We start from the raw sequence: 12,986 nt of genomic DNA, 5'->3' as shown, positions 1-12,986 counted from the left end.
GTTACGGTTTGCTCACTGAACGGATTGCCTGCCCATACAACCCCTCTCATACCCTTAACTAGAATGTCAGGAGTCTGTTCAATTAGTATCGGGACTGGTTCTAAAAATCAAAATTTATCGCAGGTATCAATACTATGACTTAATAGTCTACAAAATACTTTTCTCCTGCATTGATACACTTAGTTCGGCACGTCTGTCATTCGACAAAAGCCCGCGGGAAGTCAGTTTCCGGAAAACTGTTGAGAACCTTTGTCGTCACCTATTGAACTGCCTCGATGGAGTCGAACCGATGTCCTTTGAGCTCCCTTTTCATTCACGGAAACAAGAATAAGTCTGGTGGAGCCAGGTCTGGGTTGTAGCAGCTAGGTCTAGGCTGTCCAAAATTTCTTGCGAAATTTACACCTGCGACAGTTTTTGTTCCTCGCTCAAGACTTTCGGCACCAGCTTCGCACTCTCTTTCCTCATCGCAAGATCCTTGGTTACAATAGTGTGGACGGTTCCGACTGAAAGGTCGGTCTCCTCACTACTAAGGGCGATGGTTAAACGCATGTCAGAGTCCAAAACGGTTTTCACTTTGGCCACCTTTAGCCGTTCGAGCAGTCGTCGCGCATCTGACGCGGTGATCGTCTTCGACGTGCTCCCGGCCTTCCTTAAACATTTCGCGCCACTTAAAAAGTTTTGTGCAGCTTAAAGCATCATCCCCATAAACTTTTTTAATGAACTCAAGGGTCTCGGACACGGATTTCCCGAGTTTAAAGCAAAATTTCACAGCTTCAAAACCATACGCCACAAAATCCACCTCCTGTCTCAACGCATGCACGCAGTTAACTGAATTAAAGTCTGCCTGAGGGGTGGAGGACTCCTCTACCGAAGTCAACCTGTCGAAGTGCCCTTCACTTCTCCGTTGAGGATGCAACAACCAGTCTCGATACTTATTGAACAGACCCTGTAATCTGTAAACTGTACAATCAAAGCTTAGATGAGATGATACTAGTAAGGAGAGAGATGAAGTGTCAAGGGATGTGGCGCCAATATCCGACACGTATTCTACGAACTCTTGAATAAGTGTAAAATTTTCAAAATCTTCTTTCTTAACTCTTGCGTTCCAAACACTGAGTTTTTTTTTTACAAACGCATTTACCCTGTTTTGAACATACTGAACAGTTTTGTCTAATCCTTGTAGGGATAAGTTCAAATCATTAAGATGAGAGAAGATGTCTGCTAAATACATGTAAACAAGCTTTACCAACCACTTTTCATCACTGAAGGATAAAACTTACCCATTTACGTAGTTTTTAGTTATTGTTTTAGGGTTTAGACAGAGTTAAAACTTTTGGGGGTCGCGCCAAAATACTTAGTCCAAAAAAGAGGTCGCAATTTCTAAAAAATTGAGAATCCCTGCTCTAAAACTTAAGGGGCAGAAGATATGAATTGATAAAAACCGTCTACAGGACATCCAGGGAAAAAGGTAAAAAGGTATTAAAATCATTGTCACCTGCCGCAGGCGGCATTGAACCAACGCAGGTGGAGCACGAGGGATAGTGAGCAGGGAGCGAAACCCCCTAGCAGTAATATAACTGAAAAAGAAAATAATAATAAACACATTTAGTAGTTATTTCGTAAAAATATACTTATTTAAACCTAGGGTTAAAGTCTCCTGACAGTCACTTTTAAATCCCTCTTTTGTCCGAATTTTTGATCATTACCGTAGGTGGGTCAGTTCGGATCATTTCGGTTAATCGGGGTTCTACTGTATTTAGATGCTTCGTTTAGCCTTAAAGAACTCCAAAGTGCTGCTCCAAGATAGCTTTGTCCCAATTTATGCCAGCAGTAAAGTAAAAATAGGGGAATTATCAATCAGTTTCCTTGAATGATTATAATATTTAGGATGAAAAATTTATTTTCTTTGAGAATATGCTTCATTTCTTCTCATGGTGTTGTTACTTATGCCACTCGGAAACTCGAGCAGCGATGCTACTCGATTTTAAGGCAGAGGGGTTACGGCTTCCGTTTTAATCGAGCGCCTGTTTCTAGGTGGAAGTTTGATTTGGCTCAGACAACACAATAGATGGCAGCACCATCTACGGACAGTTCGATAATTTAGAACCAGACCATAACCGAAAAACTTTCTGGTTTAGCACCACCAGAGGTATCGTTTCACTTGGAGGACGTTGTCACCACGAGCATATTTAGCGTCGCCCAGTCACCATTAATGACGACGGTGGATCTTCGACCAGCGGGGATCGAACCCGAGACCCTCCGGTCACAAGTCTGATGCCTTACCGATCAGACCACCACGGCCCATTTCTTCTCACACAGAGAAGCAGGAGAAATATTTTCGGTAAAAAATAAAAAGGAAGGCATTAAAACACGTAGTATGTGTAAAATACTAATTTTTACCCGTAATAACAAGATGATATGCTACCTGGAATGTGGCTAAGTGCGATGTATCGCACATTCTCCCTGCTCTGGCAGCATTCTTCCCTCTCTCGCATTCTGACTTGCGATGAGTTCTCACACAGCAGATATACAGAGAAGCTTGGCAGGCGCGTCTGTCTTTCTCGGCTACTGACTCCAAGGATGGACCAGTGCATGTGGTGTGGTTCATCGCCCATCTTTCTCCTGATTGACAACAGCGCTGAAGAATGGGCTCCAGGTCATTTGTAGCAGAGGCTGCTTAAAAGAGACAAAACAAGCTGCGTGATCCATAAAATCGTAGTAAATTTGTATGAAACTGCTACAGGGTATCCCAATGATGGAAGCATTTAAGAATTATGTGATAACAATAGTGACAAAATAGCAAATATATATATAATTTTACATAATTATCATGAGAACATTTCCAATTCGAAAATCCCAAGTTCGATTTTTTAAGCATATTTTGTATGTTGATTGGCAACCCACTTCTTACTCGAATCTTTCCATCATTCCAAGTCCTCTCTCACAATGACTACCAGAACTGTCCAGCTTGGCGGTATGGATTTGAATCTTTTGAGTAATTTCTTTTAGATACTTGGAAACAAAATTATGTGCTGAGAGACACTGAACAGTGCAAGAACTAAAGGTGTAAGTTGAGCGTGTAGACTGCTACATCTATTAGCTAAGCATGTGAATAAGATATTGGCTCCTGGTCATTTGAAACAGGGGTGGATTTAAAAAAAAATGCACTGCGTAATCCGTTGATATATATTAAATATGCATAAAACTACACTAGGGTTACAGGTTGCGAAAATCAAAGAACACGTTTGAGAATTATAAATGAACAAGTACAAAATGGCAAATACTTTTACAAAGCTACAGTAAGTAACTACTCCGATTCTGAAATCAAATATTTGGTCCAAGCAAGAAATCTTTGTTTGCTAGTTGGCAATCCTGTTGTTATTTGAGTCCTTCCATCATTTAATTTCCTTTCTTGCAATGGTTACTCAGAACTGTCCAGCTAGGCCGTTTAAGTCGGGGAAGGAGGAGAGAGGTATATACCTTATTCAGATATATCCTTTTCAAATCGAAGCAATTATCCATTGCTTGAAAATTTGAAAATTAAATATGTTTAGTCATATTGATGTGACTAAAAATATCCATATGATCATATAGCTTCCTTATTGGCATTCCCCAAACCGTTGAACTTCTGTTTCGTTGAAACTCAATGAGAGAAAAATTCTTAAAAAGACATTGGTCTGACATGAATTTCTGAGCATTTCGTTAAATGGTTTCCAATCTCGCATAGCGCATCCTGAACACGGATAATATAATCAAGCCTTTCGTTTTTCCACATGATTATTACTTAATACTTATTAACAACGTTTAAAAATACTCTCGCCCTTTTTCTCGTCCCCCCCCCAAAAAAAATATAATTTTTAAACGTAAAATAAAAAAAATTAAAAATCTTCGATTTTATCGATTCTTACGTTCTTACGTTTGAAGGTAAACCATTTTAAATGAGTAGTGTAACTTTTCAGAGCACTAACTTGTGCCTTGCGTGTATGTTTGTGTGTGTGTTTTTCATATGATGCCCCTCATTCTCTCTGTTTATCCTTTTGAAAATTTTAGCTTACTGTTTCTTCTTCTTTTTCTTTTTTTGCTACTTTTTAAATCAAGCTCAGCACTTTTTATTCGTCGAGATCAAAAATAGCTGAGTAGTAAAAATTATGTGTGTGATGAAATATGGGGGCAAATTTTTAATTGTGTCTCTACTTGTTATCTGTTCAAACACAATGCATGCTGACTTAGAATCGGCAGCCGTTTATTTGCTTAATACTTGAAACAACCCAAGGTCGTCTGCATTTATGGCAGAGATACTTTAATATGCCTTTTTTATTTAGATGTTTACATTTATTGGTTGCTTTTAATCATCTATTCTTAAGGAGATCAGAAATTTTTTCCTCGAAACGGGACGTTCTGGAATTTTAAACAACACTATGCTTAATGAACAAATTAAAAAGAAGAATGACACCTCAGATTTCAAGAGACTCACATATAATGATACACTTAGTCAATTACTAGCAATAGTTAAACCTAATCTGAGAACTTAGACAATTTGTCTTCTCTATTTCCGTTTCTCACACCAGTGTTGTCTGATGAAAAGTTTTGAAAACGGCCACAACAGTACTTAAAGTCAGACAAAAAGAGCTTTTGCTTGATTGGTTACTGTTATTTTTTCACTTATGTGACTAATTTGATCACCGTTCTATTTTTATCATCTGTGCTCAAGTTTCTTACTCCAATCAACCTTTTTTTTTTCTTTTTTACAATTTGCTAGAGTACGTTTCTGACTTTCAGAAAACGGTAAATTTCTGCGTCCCGACACAATATGCGGGGAAAACGGGACAGATTGCCTGAAAACGGGACTGTCCCAGTCCAGGGGCGGCAAATAGGGGGGTCAAGAGGGGGCGGTTGCACCCCCAAATTTTTTGAGCAGAATGATAGAAAATGGGTGAATTCAATTTACGTAAGTCGGAAATAAATGTTCACTAAAGGAAATCTCGCTGGTTCTCAGCAACTATTGATGAAACTCGACACATTCTCAGACTAGAAGAAGTGTTTTTCGTTATTTGGATGATGACTTAGAAATTCATGAAATATTTTCGGCTTTTTCAGAACATAGAAAACTGATAGAGAACCATGGTTAATTTTAACTAAGGAAGACATTGCCTCATATAGGCTAAAAGTTTCACACTTGTGTGCCCAGTGTAACGATGGTATGTCCAATACGAGAGGCTCGTGAAAAGTGGTGTGGCAGCATGGTTTTCACAAGAAATTTCCTTGATATTTTACATTCACTTTTACGCTCATTTTTTAAGTGTATGTTTATTTAATGAGTGTTTCTTCTGTTAGAAACACGTTTCAGCTGCTCAATACACTATAATGTTTTCATAGAAATTTCTTCAAAATGCATGTGATTATTGAAAAAAAAAAGACATATTAACCAAATACCTTTTATGGGGCTCTATAATTATGCAATCGCGGAGTGACACAAGATAATCTTCAAGAGTTAAAACGATAAAACCATTTCTCTATAACTTCAAAGCAGTGATTTGACGACTGGAAGAATTATTGCAAAACGATTCTTTCAATGATGAAAAAGCTCATGCCCTTTAGCATGTATGACTTCGTTTGAATTTTTATCCAATTTGTTTGCATCGGGAAAAGGTTTTTGAAAAATGCTTTACTCTATCAAAATCTATATCTTCAATCCGCTACTCGACTATTCAAACCACAGTTCAATCTACAATTGTTCTGTGTGTACATTTCAATCAATCGTGAAATTAAAAAAAAAAAAAAATTTTCCTCCTAGCCAATTTTAAAGAGGTGCAAAAAAAAAAAAAAAAAAAAAAAGTAACAAAAATCCACATGATGATGTGAAGTCAAACATTGATTTTTGAATATTTTGTATGAATTAATAGATTCAGTTTCGAATGAAATTAACACAAAATTTGATGATAATTATTTTTCTGTATGGTTGGCTGGGATTATGGTTATTTGGATTGGATTTTGAAAACGAAAAATAAAATGTTTCAACTGTGAGTAAAATTTTTAGTATGAGGAAAGAACAATTACAAGCAATATACACTGTTAAAACCGGAGGAGCCAGATAGGTGCGATTTTCCGCTTTAGGGTGCAAAGACGGAGCCATAGAGAGTCACAGAGGCTAGGAAATATTGTTCCGATATCTTTTAGCACCTCAGTGGATGAAAGAAGGTAATGAAGGGCCATCAGCCCTCGCAGTAGCCAATAGCGACTCTTTTCCTCCGCAAAGGTGCCTCGCTCGCACATGCGCTGTGCACTCCGGGATAAGTTCAGTTCAGCCACTTTAATGGCGGACGACGATGCTGCAACGTAGTTGTTGGTACATTAAATTTTCACATTGAATTGACAACTAAACTGGATTAAAATTCAACATTTCTGGGACAAACCTTCAAAACCTTGCGTAAGTACAGTCATTTAATCATGGTATAACATTTAAGGCTTTCCAACAGGCTTTTAGTGTTTTCAGAGTCGAGTTTCAACCAAGTAAATTGAGTACTACTTCTTGTTTATAGTTAGCCGTTTTAACATAGTGATGTATGGCTTTTTCTATCATGTGTACTAATATATGCTGTTACTTGCTTGTCGCGTCAACGGTCTCGCGGATTTTCCCCAAAATGTTTATTGTTAGCAATACGAAATAATTAATAAGTAACCGTTATGATAATTGAACGATGTAACTTAACTGCTACAGCAGATACACTAAATGTCTTTATCTTCTCAATAAAATAGTTGCGTAGACGAAGCAAAGGGAAAAAAAAACGCTTGGAAAAGAAATCTCTCTGTGTGTTTCATGCCATGACTCATTACGTAAAAATATTTCGTTGGTGTTATTTCAAAAAAAAAAAAAAAAAAAAACGAATGCATTGTCTAGACGCGTTTATTATTATTTTTTTCTGATTTCTGTTTCCAATGCTTTTTTATTATGTGGGCTGCCAAAAATTTGTTTTGTCAAAAAAGTTCCTATTTAAAAAAGAAAAAAAAAGTGCTTTTTTAGATTACTTATGTTCAAATAGGATATTCAAATGTCGAACCATATATGTATACGTATCAATATGTTACTCTTGATTAAAATATTTTGAACGTTTATAAAACGCCTGCAATTTATGAAACGATTTGATTTTTCCGTGATTGTAATATAACTGAAAAATGTTGAATGTGTCCGTAAATTATCCATAGATGCCTACATTCTTAATTTTTGGTATTATGCTGTAGTAAATGTCAATATCCATTTAAAACTACAGAGCAATCCAAGGGTTTATATGAGAGTTAGAACTCGGATAGAGGAATTGAAGTCATGAATGCTTCTAAATTATGTTGGAAAGTCTAAAATGTGATCAAATGCCTTAAATGACAAATTTTAACCCCAAATCAATTCAATGTGAAAAACGTACCAAGACTTTGTATATCATAAACACAAACAATAAACACAATAATATTCAAAAATGCACACAATACGGGGGAGGGGGGGGGAGAGGATCTACTGTAGAAATCAGTAACGGTGCCATTTATCTCTCTGAAGGTTCCTTCTTTTCACCGCCGCTGTCTGTCTTTTAAAAGGTGCCCGTTTTTTACCTTAATAAGAGGTGCGATTTCGGCTCCGTATTGGGTGTCGCTGGTGAACAAGCGTTTCACCCCTGAAAGGTGCCAAACGCAACCTGTAGTTTTAACAGTGTACCGACAGAATGGTTTTCACATCCAGAGACTGCAGTTTCGTCCTTATTATGGGCTCATCAGTCTGGAACAGTGAATAACAGAGCTGGAGGCAGATGATATCTCATTGAAGCTGCGTGCACCGACATGACTAGATTATTCAATGATGAAAAGTTTAAGCCCCTCACAGTTTTAGAGTAGCATGGGTGATTTTGAAGAGCAAGATATAAAAAGTTATTTTATACACAACTTTGTGTTACTTCAATTATTTTTTAACTATTACAATCGGTTCAGCTAGTAGAGAAAGATTTTTTTTGTGTCTCAGGAGGTTAGAGAAATATTTTCGAGGCACAAAGGGGAAAAAAATACCTTTTCTATTTAGCTGAACCGGCAAAACAGCACGACATTGGACACTGATAGATTAGTAACAGGATTCCCTGCTGTTCCGAATTCGAAAAATCATGCATTATAATTTTTCCAAAAGGTATAAAATCTTTAGCAGCGAGATGTTTTGTATGATAAATTTTTAGTCAATGAATCAAAATTTTAATTGTTTCTAAACACTAATTTTATTCATACTAAACCGATTTTATGACAACTTCTTGTTAGCTAATGTGTGTTTGGTTTCGCTTTGGGTTATACATATTTAAAAAACTCGACCCCCCAAATGAAATGGTGAAATGCCGCCCCTGTCCCAGTCAAAGCGGGACATATGGTCACCTTATCTATTCTCGAGTTTTGATTAGTTTCGTCTCTGCTGTCTTTGCCTCAACCTAGTTCATAAATAACAATTCATAACAAATTCAAAGAGTTTTGCAATTTCCCTGGAAAACTGTTCTTAACAGGAAACTACACGAATAGTGTAATGATGAGAAAGATTTAAATTGGTAGCAATCGAAAGAACATCAAAAAAAGAAAAAAAGTTAAGTTACAGTTAATAGCTTTGACTTAACTTAAAATTCAGCTAAAGCTTAGCTAAGTTAATGCTATTGAAATTGTTCTGAGCTGAACGAAAAATAACAGATTTTTTTAAAACATACTAAGCACTTTTAATAATGTACTTAAAAGGACAAAATAACTTTCCTGGGTCAGAAAGAACAATATTTAAGTATTCCTGTAGTTTTAAGCTATTCCAAGAAAATGACTCCACACGCGAGAAAAAGTGCGGCTCAAGTCAGGTAGAGAATTTCTTATCATTATTTAACTTTCTGTCATAAATTTGTGTGTTGAAAAAAATGCATATTTTTCTGCGAAAGCTTAGTTTGAAATGACTTGAGCCGCTCTTTTCCTAGTTTGTGGAGTCATTTTCTTGGAATTATTGAAAACTACCGGAATACTTAAATATTGTCCATTCTGATCCAGAAAAATTACTTTGTCCTTTAAATGCATTATGAAAAATGCTTAGTATTTTTTAAAAAATTCTGTTATTTTGTTCTTTTAAGTGTAAATGTATTTTAGAAATACGATAATGTTACTATCACGAAATCTCACGTCTTTTTTTTCATAAAAAAGCTTCATAATAAAGGGAAAAAACTAAATACGTCTAAAACTCAACTCATTTGGCACTAAAAATTAATCTTTGTTCCCCTCTAGGATTTGTTTGTGTGCTAATTTTATTAGAATCATTTAAATATTAAAGGTTTGCAAAACTAATTCATATTTCACTACACGCAAGTTCTTCGTGATAAAGATCCTAATATATATCTTTGCTTAGCCCCGTTTTCGATTATTGACATAAATGAGGATAAAAATCCTAAGAAAGCCATGATAGTGAATAAATTTAATGCTTGCTCCTGAGAAGCCTTGATTCAAAGTTTTTATTATGATTACTATTATTATTTCTGTTGTAAGGCAACAAAATTTGTAACAATGGGTTTTATATTTAAACATTTAATGCGGAAATCACATGAAATTTGCTGTTTTCCATCCTAACCAAAATAATATATATATATTTTTTTAGAATTTTAATTTTTCAGCTTTAAGTTGTACCTTAAGATTAAGCAAATTATTTAGTGAAATCCGGAAGTCTCTCAGTGGTCTAGTTGCTGAGATGTAAGCAAAAGCAGGTCTCAGATTTTCCGTTACAATCAGGCCGAGTATAATAAAAGTGCTCAATAACAGAATTAAAAAAAAATACTAAGCACTTTTCTTAATTGCCTCAAAAGGACAAAATAACTTTTCTGGGTCAGAAAGGACAATTTAAGAATTCCTGTAGTTTTCGAAAATTCCAAGAAAATGACACCACAAACGAAGAAAAGTGCGGCTCAAGTTATGAAGAGAATTTCCTATTATTATCTAGCTTTCAATTATAACTTTGAGTGTTAAAACATACATATTTTTCTTATTGGGAAAGTTTGGTTTGAAATGTTAAAAAATGAAAGTTTGAAATGTTAAAAAATGCTTATGAAAAATGAAAGTTTGGTAAGCAAAAGCAGGCTTCAGATTTTTCCGTGACAATCAGGCCAAGTATAATAAAAGTGCTTGATAATAAAAATCTTATACATATAAAATCTGAGTATCTATCTATCTATCTATCTATCTATCTATGTCCAAGCTTCTTCTCCCGAACGACAGTGAACTGACCATCGAACCAGGTATCGATGGATTCGTCATCTTCCCGTCTTCATGTTTGGCTATTTAACATATTCCTCCGATAATAATTAGCGGAGATATCAATTAAAAATTATTAATTATGACTCTTAGATTTCAAAATAAAATCCATATTTTTCGAAGGCTTTCCTCCATTCAAATTATTATTCAGTGCTTCAACTCAACTTTCCGGATGAACGCTTTTATTAAAATTTACAGCGTGAAGAAAATCATTGAGATGAAAGATCTGTTGCCATTTCTTTTTCTCGAATATGAACAGGTAAAATTCTTGTTTTTGTTTTGAGGCTTTTCCTGTAATCAGTGGATTTAAATTGTTTACTTTTTTGGGGGGTTTTCCGCAATCTGCCGCAAAACTAAACTGACTTTTTTTTTTTGGTTCAAGCCTGAGTGTTGAACTCGCGTCACTTGACATAACTTTCATTTTCGAGGAGGACCGTGCACGTCGTAAAGTAAATGAGTGATTTACAAGTTATTTGAGTTATTTGAGGGTTTGTACCTGGAAAACGGATTGATGTAATTCTTGTACGACCATGTGGATAGAATCCATCATCCAAATATTTATCTGAGTGGTATGTTGCATTAATAAACACCCGGGCAACGCCGGGTAGTAGACTATTTTATGTAAAAAGCGGATTGTTATTGTGCATAAATATTTCCGATATAGTCTATTAGATGTAATTCAGTTTAACGTGAGTAAAGATTATAGTTGATAATGCATATATTTTCCCCTTTTGTGTTGACTGAAAATGTACTCATAACTTGTATCATTGATAACGATTATTAACGTTGATGAGGTGTTTTGGCAAAAATATGTTTTACTGGTGTTTTGCAAACCTTGCTTTACGCGCATTTATTTATTCCTTAACGCGTTAGAAACTAGTGTCAGTGTACTACAAAAGCATCAACTGGACTGCTCTTACATTTTTTAGGTAGCCCGTGCAACGCCGGGCACGCAGCTAGTATTCAAGTTAAAATGTGAAAGGTGAGGCGCCAGATTTTTAAGAATAAATGTGCTTTATTTGAATTCCTGCAAAAGTTATAGAGGAGGTTGTCCGTAAGAGATGTCGCGGTTTGTGTGGCGGGAGGGTTCGTGAAATAAGGACAGTTTGTGACAACTGAGAGGCAGGGGGTAGCAAGAAGTGTGACATAACACATTTTGGTTGAAATAAAAACATTTTTGAAAAAAAGTGTTTGTGTAATGTAGCGTAATATGTGACAAGTGGGTGGGGAAGTAAGGTGAAGTGGGATCCATAGTGACAAAGGGGGAGGGGGTTAAATATGTTGAAAAAAATGTGACATCATTTATAGGAACCATCCCAAATCGAAAGACACACTTTATCAACTTAACATGCAACTCGACTTTCAAATTTTTCACTTGAAAATTTTTGAGAGACAAACTTTTTTTTTTGTTTTTAGATTTGTTTTTTTGAACAGAAGAATATTTTTGTGTGATTTTACAATTATATTTTCTTTTTCTCTACCGTTATAGAAATGAGTCGGCTAAAAAGGTAAATTTTTAAATAACTGGTAAATAACGTGATCCATGAATAAAATATTTTTAAATACGCTATGCAATGAACTTCTGCTCAAAAATATTCATAATTTTTATTTTAGTGAAAATATTAGCATTACCCTCAAAAATAAAGCTGATACAGGATTCCTACTTTCCTTAAGTCATGTATAACATAAAAATTTAACGACGAAACTAAAATAAAAAGTAAAGTAAAAAATTTCAAACAGAAATGTTCATTTTTGTTGTTGAATAGTCTGTAATTTAATTTTGGGTACTTACCAACTGCTTTAGCTGTGAGGAGAATAGAAACCAATACCGTTGTTAAATAATTCATGGTTCTCATAACAGGTGAGGACTTCGTCAGAGGAAATATTTTATGCTTTCTCCTTTTTTTCAAAAATTTTTTTTTAAAGTCAAGTGAAACCAATCCGTAGAGCACCCATTCTCGAAGGCGATTGCTAATGGAAAGTGCTTTAAGTTGGCTCCATGACCTATGAACTGTTATTGAGCAAAGATAAACCATCGTAAAGATAAAGCTCCGAATTTTCTCTCGTAAAACAGTTTCTTCGAGTTATGATTTCCGAACAGTTTGTTGATATTTTTCTTCCAATCACTTCAAAGTGCTCCCTCTTTCTTTCATAAGGATATTTAGATTAACCTGATCTAATAGGGGATTTTTCTGTCAATAAAGTAGAAACTATTTTTATATCTTGGTTTAGGTCTTTCAATGGCAAAATTAGCAATCGGTTGTCGACTCTGATCACACAGAGACTAAATGTTAAAAAAAAAAAATCATTTGTCAATTACCGGCTCAAAAAGTAACCAATGACCTCATAGTGTACAAAGGCGTCAAGTAATTAGTAACATCTTTTCCACCAAAATGAAGATTCGGTCTTTATGAGCAAATTTATTTCAAATATATTACTTACAATAAATAATGTATTTGGGTATATTTTCTTCACTAAATTTAAAAAATACATCCTTTTGCACTATCTTTTTTTTTTTTTAAGTGACCACCACTATTTCAAATAAGTGGCAACTAATGAAACTATTACTACTTATTACTACTTTATCCTTTGCGTCATGAGAAATCCTTCATTATTTTTTTTTTTTGGAAGAGAGTAATATATTGTGTGTGTGTGTTTCCTTTTCTTTTCTTTTCTTTTCTTTTTTTTTTTTTTGCACA

General features: G+C 35.1%; 1 protein-coding gene across 1 annotated transcript in view; it reads right to left on the bottom strand.

The window, feature by feature from the left end:
- LOC129218598 (fibulin-1-like) overlaps window positions 1–12,170 on the bottom strand; it is a 77,084-nt gene extending 64,914 nt beyond the window's left edge. Inside the window, 2 exon segments of the mRNA XM_054852919.1 lie at window positions 2,426–2,673; window positions 12,080–12,170. Of these exon segments, the coding sequence (XP_054708894.1) occupies window positions 2,426–2,673; window positions 12,080–12,143 (312 nt within the window). The 5' untranslated portion in view covers window positions 12,144–12,170.
- Window positions 12,171–12,986: the final 816 nt, after the last annotated feature.

The sequence above is a fragment of the Uloborus diversus genome, chromosome 1, assembly GCF_026930045.1.
Source record: "Uloborus diversus isolate 005 chromosome 1, Udiv.v.3.1, whole genome shotgun sequence".
NCBI classification, from domain to species: Eukaryota; Metazoa; Arthropoda; class Arachnida; order Araneae; family Uloboridae; genus Uloborus; species Uloborus diversus.
The sequence above is the reverse complement of the archived record's forward strand: the minus strand, read 5'-3'. Positions and strand labels throughout refer to the sequence as shown.